This window comes from Mustela putorius, unplaced genomic scaffold, assembly GCF_011764305.1.
Source record: "Mustela putorius furo isolate JIRA1106 unplaced genomic scaffold, ASM1176430v1.1 tig00537227_pilon_pilon_pilon, whole genome shotgun sequence".
NCBI classification, from domain to species: domain Eukaryota; kingdom Metazoa; phylum Chordata; class Mammalia; order Carnivora; family Mustelidae; genus Mustela; species Mustela putorius.
In genome coordinates this window covers 38,920,355-38,932,962 of record NW_025422368.1, presented here as the reverse complement: position 1 = coordinate 38,932,962, position 12,608 = coordinate 38,920,355, and the positions used below count along the sequence as shown (strand labels likewise).

General features: G+C 35.9%; 1 protein-coding gene across 6 annotated transcripts in view; it reads left to right on the top strand.

The window, feature by feature from the left end:
- The window catches only part of RIMKLB (ribosomal modification protein rimK like family member B), a 76,815-nt gene extending 64,555 nt beyond the window's left edge, over positions 1-12,260 (top strand). For 4 of the 6 annotated variants that reach the window (XM_004752509.3, XM_013056104.2, XM_004752506.3 and 1 more), the window contains one exon: positions 4,873-10,931. In XM_004752509.3, coding sequence (XP_004752566.1) covers positions 4,873-5,336 — 464 coding nt within the window. In that variant the 3' untranslated portion in view covers positions 5,337-10,931. Of the gene's footprint in view, positions 1-4,872; positions 10,932-11,674; positions 11,753-12,199 lie in introns of those variants that run through there. The other 2 variants (XR_006604709.1, XR_006604708.1) reach the window with 2 other exon arrangements.
- The last annotated feature ends 348 nt before the right edge of the window (positions 12,261-12,608 follow it).

Below are 12,608 nucleotides of genomic sequence, written 5' to 3'. Positions count from 1 at the left end.
TTATTCATTTATTTATTTTTTATAAAGATATACACATGTTTGCATGGGAGGGCGGGTGAAGAAGAGGAAGGGAGCAAAGAAGAGATCCTAGGGGCAGGGCTCAATCATGAACCCGAAATCTCCTGAGCTGAAACCAGTTAGGTGCTTAAGGACTGTGCCACCCAGGCGCCACCATGACCTCTTTGTTTTATAATTGGAAGTATGTACCTCTTAATCCCCTTCACCTATATTACCCAGCCCCCACCCTCTCCCCTTTGACAGCAGGTTGTTCAGAGGCCTTTTTTTATATGAATATTCTCTTACATTCAATATTTACAGTAAAAGTATACCTCTCAAGTTCTGGTACTGTAGTAAGTTCTTAATGACTATTAACTTCTTTAGGTATTGCTAGGTATTGTTAGTATTCCCATTTTATTTCAGAGATGAGGAAGGCCCAGAACAGTTAAATAACTTGCTTGAGATAACAGATCTAATAATGGTGCAGCCAGAATGCAAATGTACTATTTGGCTCCAGAGTTGTGCTCTTAACAACTCTTTGAATATGTTGATTTCCAAAATTGAAAAAATTACATGGATTACAGATACCATTTAGATTTCCAAGTAAATGACATGAATTTAGCTTTTTTTTTTAAACTGTTAAGCTGTGTGCCTCTGTACTCTTAATGTTTATTAACTATAATATGATCTCAGTTATGTGAAATTATGTAGACACATCTGATGGATAGTTAACTAAATGTTAGATAATTATGGTTAGTACTGGAAATGAGCTTTCAAGCTGTTTTTGCAAAGACTTTTGGTTTTTTCCATAATGAATAGGTTTTGGTTGACTTTAAAACATTTTAGTTTTATACACAGAAATAATTTATAAAATTATTTAAATATCATCCTTTCATCCTCCCCCCTAATTTTCCTTACCTCTTCTACTCCTTTCACCTACTGTATACATCTGTCCCCTTATTGATTTGCACTTATTTTCAGTTTTTTGCCACTGTGAGCATTTACTTTAAATACATATCTTTGTGAATAATGCTTTTACATACTGGTACTTTTGTGTTGAGGAGTCTTCAAGATTAGTATTGCTGGATCAAAATATCTTAATTGTTTGAGATGTAGTCAGATTAATTTACCAGAAGGCGAGAAGTGTATTTCTATATCTAACATATTAAAATACCCTTTTTTCTTCTCCCCCTCATAAGAACTCTTACTTTTTTTATCCTAAGTTTTTGCCCATTTAATGGAAGTTAAATGCTATCTCACTATTATTTTAATTTTTTTAAGATTTATTTTTTATTTATTCATTTATTTGACAGAGAGACAGAGATCACAAGCAGGCAGAGAGGTGGGCAGAGAGAGGAGGAAGCAGGCTCCCCACTGAGCAGAGAGCTCGATGTGGGGCTTGATCCCAGGACCCTGAGATCATGACCTGAGCTGAAGGCAGAGGCTTAACCCACCCAGGCATAGGTTAATTTAATTTTATTTCCCTGTTAATGATGGGCATATTTTTCATAGCTTCTTGGTAATTTATATGTACTTCTATATGAATTGCTTTTTATCATATTTGTCATCTCTTTTTGTTTAACATTTCCAGTAACCACTAAATGCCTGCTATAGAGCCCTCCTCCTCTAATCTCAGTTGACCAATCCAAAATGCCACATTTCAGTTTTTAAATTCTCCCCCTTTTGAGAACCACTGCTTGAGTACCTCTAGAACAGTGTTAAGTAATGATTTTAAGTATCTAAGTTTCTGATTTTCATTGAGATTGTTTAATGTTTTGCTATTCAGAATATTTAAGTAGCTTCATTCTCCTGGAGTTTTTAAGTAGGAATGACTGTCTAATTTTATCCTATGCCTTTTGGAATCCTTGTATTGATTAGTGTGTTTTCCACCTTTAATTTCTTGATGTGTAATGGATTATGTTGATAAATTTTAAATTTAAAACAGTTTTTGAACTATTCTTGCATTTCTAGAATAAACCTTTAAATAGGTATTAGCATGTTTTAAAATTGGGATTCCTTTAGTATTTTTTTTTTTTTTTTAAGATTTATTTGTTTGACAGACAGAAATCACAAGGAAGCAGAGAGGCAGGCAGAGAGAGAGGAGGAAGCAGACTCCCTGCTGAGCAGAGAGCCCGATGCTGGGCTCGATCCCAGGACCCTGGGATCATGACCCAAGCCGAAGGCAGAGGCTTTAACCCACTGAGCCACCCAGGCGCCCCTCCTTTAGTATTTTACGAAAATATTTACATCTGTTTTAATTGAAGATTGGTCTCTAATGTTACTTTTTAAAATGTCTTGATCACTTTTGATATCAAGGTTATATAACATTGGTTTTAATCAGTGTATTGGAATTTTCAGTCTTTTCCTAGGGCATTTTACAGGTAAAGTTGACATCGGATTAAAGGATAGCTAAAGACAACTCCACTTTGAACCCATCAGGTCCTGATTCTTTTTGTAGAAGTAGCTCTTCTATCACCTTTCTGGTCTCTTCTGTAATAGTGGTTGGCCTGTTTAATAAAGTTTGCTTCTTCTTGGATCAGTATTGGTGATTTCTCATTTGCTTAGAAATCAGCCATTTTTTAAGGTTTCAGTCTCAATTTCTTTATGAGATGATTGCTTATGTTTACTTGAATCTCTCTTTTGTCTGCAATTCCGTCTTTGATATCATTCATAATTTTGTCAGAGTAGCATTTGGTTTTTTTTCTCCTTTCTATTTTTTCTATTCTAGTTATTCAATCTTTTATTAAAACTCTCTTTTTAGTTTCTTTTTCTAAGAGTACTTAATTTCTTCTTTCTAATTTCAAAATAAAAATTTTGGTATGAAGTGTTTTTACAGATGGTATTTGTTTTCCTTTAATTTAGGGGATCAGTGTTCCAATTTCTAAGTCCTTAACCTTTTGGTTACTTAAGTCATTAATTTCTAATTTCTAATCTTGCGTTATTGTCAGAGAATGTTGCCTGTAAAAAGTGTTTTATAATGTGTTGGGGCATCTCAGTTCCATCGGCTGAGCATCGGATTCTTGATTATGCTCGGTTCCTTATCCCATGGTTGTGAGATCCCTCGGTTCCTAATGTCAGGGTTGTGAGATCCCTCGCTGAGCTGAGCATGGGGCCTCCACAGGATTCTTTCTCTCCCTTTCCATCTGTCCCAACCCCCCACTCACAAGCTCTCTCTTTCTCTTTAAAAAAAAAAAAAAGAGTTAAGGTTTTGTTTGTTTTGGGCAAAAACATGATTGATTGTTGTCAATATTTGATAAAGGAAAAATGGGTATATGGATATATACTGTAAGGCTCTTAAGTGAAGCTTGTTTTTGCCTTTGTCCGTTATCTCTTTCCCCATCCCTTTATTTTCAAAAATTTTTTCATTTTGGTATAGGATATAGATAAACTTTGTCTTTTTTTTTTTTTTTAAGATTTTATTTATTTATTTGATAGAGAACAAGTAGAGAGGCAGGCAGTGAGGAAGAAGCAGGCTCCCGACTGAGCAGAGAGCCCGATGCGGGGCTCAGTCCCCGGACCCTGAGACCATGACCTGAGCCGAAGGCAGAGGCTTTAACCCACTGAACCACCCAGGCGCCCTGATAAACTTTGTCTTTTATACTGTGGGAAATTTCAGTTTGTTTTAGTGTAATTGCCAATATAATTCATTTTATTCCTTCAGTTCTATAATTCATTTTATTCCTTCAGTTCTATTAAGTTCTCTGGTTTGTAACCTACCATTAATTCCATTTCCAACTCTGATTCCACCCCAGATTGGTCAATCTGGATGCTCATCCGTGGTTTTACATTCCATTAATGGTTGACTTCTCTTTCCCTATGCTTAAATCAGACACGTATTTCTTCCTGTTATTTGAGAATAGTTTTTCCCTGATACTCTCCGTTTTCTCCTCTCCTCTGTCTTCATAAAAATATAAAGTCTTTAAAATACCTTTGCCTCAATTTGTATTGTTTCAAATAAAATAGGTTTCTGTGAAAGTTTAATGCCATCTTCAGAATAGCATATTGAAAAAGTAGGGCGCCTGGGTGGCTCAGTGGGTTAAAGCCTCTGCCTTCTTGATCCATTCATCTGTTGATGGACATCTAGGTTCTTTCCATAGTTTGGCTATTGTGGACATTGCTGCTATAAACATTCGGGTGCATGTGCCCCTTTGGATCACTACATTTGTATCTTTAGGGTAAGATCTCCCTGATATGAGGAAGTGGTGATACAACATGGAGGCTTAAGTGGGTAGAAGAAGAATAAATGAAACAAGATGGGATTGGGAGGGAGACAAACCATAAGTGACTCTTAATCTCACAAAACAAACTGAGGGTTGCCGGGGGGAGGGGGTTTGGGAGAAGGGGGTGGGATTATGGACATTGGGGAGGGTATGTGATTTGGTGAGTGCTGTGAAGTGTGTAAACCTGGTGATTCACAGACCTGTACCCCTGGGGATAAAAATATATGTTTATAAAAAATAAAAAATTTAAAAAAATAAATAAATAAAGCCTCTGCCTTCAGCTCAGGTCATGATCTAAGGGTCCTGGAATCGAGGCCCGCATCAGGCTCTCTGCTCAGTGGGGAGCCTGCTTCCTCCTCTGTCTCTGCCTGCCTCTCTGCCTACTTGAGATCTCTGTCTGTCAAATAAGTAAATAAATAAAAATCTTTAAAAAAAATTAAAAAAATAATAAGAAAAAGTACTAAATTATTTCTTTGATTGAATTGGACAGGGATTCTCTAATGAAGGAAACTTAGGCTTAGGAAGTCACAGTGGTACAGTAAAATGTCATTTGTTATCACTACTGATTCAAAAGACAATTAACATTACAGGCAAGCTTTAGTTTTACTCCAGAAATTTATCATTTTGGTAACTTACCTTGTTTCTTTTTTGCCAGGTGGTGTGGGGATGATGTGCTCCTTGAGTGAACAGGGGAAGCAGCTAGCTATCCAGGTGTCTAATATCCTGGGGATGGATGTGTGTGGCATTGACCTATTGATGAAAGATGACGGCTCCTTCTGTGTCTGCGAGGCCAATGCAAATGTAGGTTTCATCGCCTTTGATAAGGCTTGTAATCTAGATGTAGCTGGTATCATAGCGGACTATGCCGCCTCCCTCCTGCCCTCTGGCCGGCTCACCCGGCGTATGTCCCTGCTCTCCGTGGTGTCCACGGCCAGTGAGACTAGTGAGCCGGAGCTGGGTCCCCCAGCCAGCACTGCTGTCGACAACATGAGCGCAAGTTCCAGCTCTGTTGACAGCGACCCTGAAAGCACCGAGCGAGAGCTGCTCACCAAGCTCCCAGGGGGCCTGTTCAACATGAACCAGCTGATAGCCAATGAGATCAAACTCCTGGTGGAGTGACTCCACCGGTAAATAATTACCAACAACTCCCTTGTAAAACTCATGTTCTTTTTCTTCTTTTTTCTTTCTTTCTTTCTTTTTTTTTTTTTTTAACCAACTTGCAATGCTGTTCATGGAAGGTACTCAGGAAGATGAGAGAAAATTTAGTAGAGTTAGTCAGGAGAGAAGCAAGGGGAGCTAGATTAGACCTCTGCTATTAAGATGTTATTGACTTTCATTTACAGATACCACAGGTAGAATGGCGGAAGAGGTGAGACACAGAGAAGTGTCAGGCTTTTATACTTACCCTTTAAAATTACTCAGTGTGTGTGCTCTCACATGAAGGCCATGAAGAACAGTTTTTTTCACGGCCCCTCGCTTTTGCTTTTGTACAATTGCACAGATTTTGGCATAGCGTAACTTCACATTACGTTGCAAAGGTTTGTAATGAGAGAGGAAAAGATCTACCTAAATTATAGGAATTTTTACAAATCTGAAAGTTCTGCCTCTACCATATTAACTAGCAAGTTTATGTTCATAGTTTATGAAGTCTTGAGGCGCTCTTTTACTGGAATTTTATTATTTCTGTTTTTTGGTTTTCCTTTAATTTGGGTGGGAGGGCAACATTGATATAATCCAATAAAGGTTTCTTAATGACATAATTGGCATTTTCGTATGATGAAAGGGAAATGAACAGTATTGCAATGTGTGGTACACAAAATGACATTTATTCCAATGTAGATAAAATTACACTAGTTTAAAATATGTGCGTTGACTTGTATTTGTTAGTGTTTTAACCTTTTTTGAAAGATATGCTCTGTTAATGTTGCAATTTTTTTTTAATACATGCTAGTCTAACATTCCCTGATCTATGCCTGCATCTTTAACAATGGCCAAAGTGAAGAAAGTGCTACCTTTTTTGTTAACAAGACACTGACTTGAAACATGTGCATTTAAAGCCTTCCTTTTTTTCTTTTGGTGGTTGGGCATTTAAAGTATAAGGACAAGGAAAAATATTTTTGGGGGGCAGATTAAGGGCCTATAAGTTCTTAAGTATAAAGCTGAAGTGATTTTATAATACCAGCATTATATATTTGCATTTTTCACATTTTAGGAGGGAGTATATATATATATATATGTGTGTGTGTGTGTGTGTGTGTGCACGCATGCATGTGTATGTATTTTGCTTTTTGTTTACACCAACCAGTCAAAAAAGGATAGATTCTAGAAAATGGAGCATGATGGGGAAACACAGTTTTTACTTTAAATATCAGATAACTTGTTTTAATAGCTACACTGGGTTAGAGGTACTCACTAAAGACATAAAGAGACTAGATGCTTCTTAGGCCTTTTTATGTATATGTATGTTGTTTGGTTTTTTCTTTGGTTCTAGACTGTTCAGTGTATGATTTCTTTAAGGCTACATGCTTTTCTATGCTTCTGGCTGTGCATTTTCTCCTATTATACATAGGTTTTAGGGTGGGGTGGATTGGACGTTTTTGTTTGGGGACTTATTTTGCAGTATTAAGTCTCTTATAGCCCAACTCTGAAGCCTTCAGTACTGTCCACTTTTTATATTCCTTTAATTTCTGAATTTATAAAAGCCCCAAATGGCATATAACACGAGCCTTTAAAACATGGGTAAATCTATTTGAATAATGGGTTTGGAAGCTGTGTTAAGAAATGGAGATGCTCCAGAGCTCAACGTAATTTTTTTTAAACAGCAAGTTCCATCTTACTGCAATCCTCTGAAGCTTTTACCCGAGTCCTTTCTTGCCTCTCCAGTGCTTTTTTCCTTCAGATGGACCTTAAACATAATTTCTCGGACACTACTAGAGAGACTTCGAGGCAATAATAAAGATCAGTATTAACCAGCTCTAACAGAGGTTTGATCATGCTTGTACAGTTTTGCCCCCATTTTAAAAAGGAATGTAATAAAATTTGTTTTTTTTCCATAGAATTAAATAATATTAAAGTTGAGTGAAAGGTTGATTGTTGGCAAATAGAATAGTACCTCTAATCTGTGCAGTGTCTCATTTCACCTCAAAAAGATGATAATAAGATTTTCTAATTTATTTTAATATATTCTAATCGCATATAAAAGAGTTTGACTTGCATAGGGTTATTTTGGGCCTTACGTATGTTTATAAGTACCTCTGACTCATTAACAGAAAGAAATACTTGGTACTTCTTTCACTGAATGACCATAGGAGGATGCATATTTGGGATAGAGAAATAAATGAGGGAGAAAGAAGTGCTTAATTAATTCATTTATATGATCGTGTAGAGAGCATCTGGTTGTCACATAAATTATGATACATTAAATACCTACATATATCACATGTATATAGATTTGCAAATTTAAAAACATTAATAGAACACCCTCTCTACTTGATAAAAAGTTCAGGGGTTTGTGTTGGGTGGGATAAGGTATCAGGAAAAATGTAGATAGCCTTTAAAACTATTTTACCACACTAACCATATACGATTATCAGATTATTTCACCTTTAGTTTTATTCACTACTGATCAATGTTTTGTGCATTCACACTATATTAAAACATAGCTTTACCAACCTATTTCTGGATTTGTACACACACGTTAGAATAAAGACGTTAGGAATGATCATCTTAGAGTTTAAAAACGTGAATATCTTCTTGAACTCCCTCAAATTAAGGTAAAGAATATGAACAAATCATTCTGGAAGAACCCAGATGAAACACCTCAGATATTTAAGTGAAAGTTAAATATATTTTCATATTGTTTAATAATTGTATAATCTTCATTGCTATTATGAGAGGTAAAAATGTATTTATCAATTATGTGTAATTCTTATGCCCAAATCTGAATTATTGTGAAATTGTGTATTGTTAAAATTGTAATTCTTAATTGTATTTTAAAAGTAACTCTGATACTGTTTTTATGTTACCTATGATGAAAACTGGACTACATACACGCGCGCACACACAGACACGCACACATACACGCACGACCTATTCACTTAAGATTTTTAATAGTTTTTTTCTTTTTTTGGTGCCTAATAATTGATTGGTCATTTCTGCTGGCTTTTGCTCCACTGAACTTTGAAATCTTTGTGTATATGCTATCAATAAGAAAATATGCTGGAACGTTAGAAAAAAAATCACCAAGAGACTTGTTTTCATCAAGCACTTTATCAGACTTTTAAGAAGGTATCGAAGGCATTGAAAGAATTGACTTTTCAAAATCATCTCTTCTTTTTCTCAAGAAGAAAACAGTGGAAAAACAAATTCTCTTCATTCAGTGAATCCCCAGTTTGGGGTCTGGGGAGCGTAGAGACATTGTGAAATCAAATCTTGTGTTACATTTTTCTCCTGGCTCACTCTTTTTGAGAAGGTTTATGGGCTATATGGCTGGTGAGACACGATCCCCTCCTAAGAAAATGTAGGTGCTCAGACAGGTAACCTCTGCTGCTACTGTTTTTATTTGTTTGTTTGTTTGTTTAATTTCTTTTAAAATTTGTTTTGTTGTACTAGGATATTTTTAAATGTAATATATTGCAGGATTTATAACCAGGTTCACTGCTTTCTTTCTTTCTTTCTTTCTTTTTTTTTTTTTCTCTTTAAAAAAAAAAAAAAACACCAAAGTTTCATTTAAGATACATTTAGGCGCCTTTGAAGCTTGGATTTTGGAATGTTTCAGTAGTGGCCAGAAATCTGCTGTTGGAATCTTCTAGTCTTCCAGGTTTAATTTGAAATGTTTTTAGTTTTGTTTTGGATTTTTGTGTGGTATTTTATTTCCTTTATATCAGTGCCCTTTTGCCATGCTGTTTTGGGGTGGCTGCCTAACTCTAGTGAAAATTCTTTCTATATTAACGGAAATTTGGTGTTTTAAATTCCTTAATGTTTTGCATTTTTTAAAATTGTTTTTAAAGAAATATTCTAACTGCTTGCACTGTTACTGTTCTTTGCCAGCCTTTTCAGGAGCCAAAAAAACAAAAACAAACAAACAAAAAAATACCCAGAGAAAAAACTTTCCTTCTTCCCCCTTCCTGATGATGAGTGAGAAGTATTGAGAACTTTCGGGGTCAGTGCCCTTCTAAACTCCCCTTCCCCCAATAATGCAGCTGTATAATGAATGGTAAATGCAGCGGTTTGGATTCAGGCACAGCCCCAGCCTGCTTGCAGGTAATTTGATTCTCCTTTCTTTCCATCGCAAGGCTAACTTTACTTTCTTTTTAAAGTTTTTTCTTTCTTTATGTACTTTAAAAGGCAACCATGGATTTGTAAAAACTCTCGTATAGAAAATAATGCCTAAGTATATCTAACAAATAATTTGATTAAGGAAGAACTTTTGGGGGTAAAGTTTGAATTGGTTGGGATGAACTCAGGACTTTGGGGATTTACTTTAGCCATTTAGATAACTCCATTCCTTGCTTATATGTCTATAATTATTTCAGAGTGTGACTTTTGGCTTTGTTTTTGTTTTGGGTTTGTTTGTTTCTTCCATTGTGCTACTCTGGCTTAAGCTTTTTCAGGGGTTGGTGTTCGGAATACACAGTGAGCTCACAGTATAAAGACATCAATTAGGAGTTGACAGGTATGGAAAACTAGAGTTTTGAAAAGGTAAAATTAGGCTCTAGGTTATATATATGGTAAAAACTCACCATAGTGTTGAGTTGATCTTAGTGCTTCTCTTTCTGTGACATCATTATGAAAGTGAAAAGGAATGATGAGACAAAGATAATAGAAAGCATTTCAGTTATTTTAGGAACAGTGTGATCTCAGGAACTAATCATTTTAGTATTTCTAAGATACTTCTTCTAACAAAGAGGTAGATATGAACAGTTTCATGTTATCATAGTGGTTCAAATTTTTTAAATTACAGGTTCAAACAGATTGGAGGGCATTTCTGAAGCACAAATCATTAAGTGTATTAACCAAGGCTATAAAATATAAAACAAAGTTAGTGGCAGGAATAGCAATACAACTTGTCCATTTTAATATAGCCTTTCTGTTACTTAATGTAGTATACCTTTCTCTGTCTACACCAGTCCCTTACCCTTTCCTCTTTTTTCCTCCTGTGTTAACCAAAGTTTTAGTTCTAATATGAGTTGTTGCCGTTGGGAAGATAATCTTTTTTTTTTTTTCTTTCCTGTTAGGTAGAACTTTAGTGACAGTGATCAGGACCTTTTCAGGATAGACTTCTGCACAATTTTATTCTGTGACTTTAGATATCCTATCTGAAGAGGTTTTAAGTTCACTAGTTAGCTAATAGGATATCATGGCTTGTTATGCATTTTACAGCTGAAGGCATAAAATGAATCATTAACCTGTTTTGTGCTTCAATTCACTCATATAAGATAGGGCCATCTCTCCCCTAAATATCCTAAGACAAAAATATGTATGTGTTGAAGTAAAATTTACTAACAGAGGAATCCCAACTGCCTCCTGAAGGAATTTGTGATATATACTAAAAAGGGCTTGTACCAGAGAACCTTGTTCTCTTACTAAGAATGGCAAGCATTAGAATGTGTGGACTATGTGATTGTGTGGGACTTGGAGAATTTCACAGTCTCCATTCAGCTTCCCCATGAAAGTCACGGACTTGTTAAGAACGGTCTTGCTTTCAGATTTCATCATATTCAAACTTATTAGCTGGGCCTTATATAGTGTATATACCTGGCTGCTACTGTGGGGTTTGGGAACATGAGGGGTGGGGTGAATTGTTGTTGTTTTAGGTTTCAGTCAGACAGACATCACTGTGCCCCAGTTCCCAGAAGCACAGCAGGCCTCTAGGAGCATCCGTGGGAACGGCGCAGTCCTGACATCACCAACTCTCCTGCTCAGGCTCATCCCATATACAGAGGTCAAAGGGTGGGGTTTGAGATCGGGGGAAGGAATGAGAAAGTAGAAACAATGTAACTGCAATGCCACTGTTGACTAGCCTTTGGTGCTTATGTCAGTGTTTGTTTTATTTCTTATGTTGGCAGAACTATTTTGGGGTAAAGGTAGTAGGGGGGGTGGAACAAAAACAAGCCATTATTATTATTCATTAGTGGATACTGTTCTTTAATAGCTAATAAAGAATAACCTTGAAACCTAAACCTTCAGTGACAAAGGGAATGGGAATAGAAATTAATCTCAGGACTTTAACAAACAGAAAACATTTTATGTTGTGTTAGTTTCCAGTTCTACAATTGCTATTACATTTGTCCCTCTGTCTCCCTTTTTCACCCTGATTTTTTTTGTGTATATATATATAGTTTGAGGAAATGTGCATTTGTGATCAGTCCTTTTAAAAGGACTCAGTGACTTAATCTTGCAAAAGATATACCCAGTGTTTATATGGGCATACAAATGCTACCCTATTTTAAATATAGGTGGCGTATGTGTTCGTGTTTTAATGTATTCAGAGCCATTGAGCAATAAGCAGTCCAGAACATTGAAAACTCATGCAGGTAAAGCACCTAATGCCTTTAGTTTCTAGAATTACTATTAAAAATTCCTTTATTGCTGCATCTTCCACAATTCTTTAATAGTCTCTGAACTTAAAATTTACAGGAGTTGTGGACTCTCTCATTAAAATTTTAAGTTGCTCACTTATACATAAGATTGTAGGGATAGGTGAAAAAGAAAAGTATAACAAAATAAATGGTTCCTTGAGATGGCAACTGCTGAGTATCTACATCTTTCCTCTTAAAAAATTCCCAGCTTAGCATGAATATTGATCATACATTGTTTAATTTTTTGTGATTGGGATTTTTGTTGTTTTGACTTGGGTGGGGAGATCTTGGGGAATCAGTGAGGAAGCTCATACACATGTGAAAATATGAAATGTTAAAGGAATTTTTCCATTTATTCTGAATAGTAAGCAAGAACTTTTTCTATATACCCTTCTGCTGCAGCAGAGAGATAAACTGGTAGGTGGCAGCAGAAGAAGGAATTCTTCAGATTGACGGCTACTGAAAGAATCTACATAGAAGAGATAGAGCATAACATACCAAGTAAAGGAAAGGGGGCAAAAAATGGAAACAGGACTAAAATGTTTGGATTTTGACTCTAAATGGTAAGTTATTTTCTACTAAGAATGTGTTAATCAGTCTACTGGTATATAAGGCATTGTGGTATGAAATCATAAATGGCTTTATAGGTCCTTACCTTAGGATGAATTTGGCCTAACGAAGGTACTATCATTTTTTTTTTATTTTGGGGGGGAGAAAAAACAAAACAAAAAACTAGCAGTATGTAAAATTAGGGACCTTTCCCCAGTATATTGATATATATGAACGTTTCCAGCTTTATTGAGGTATAATT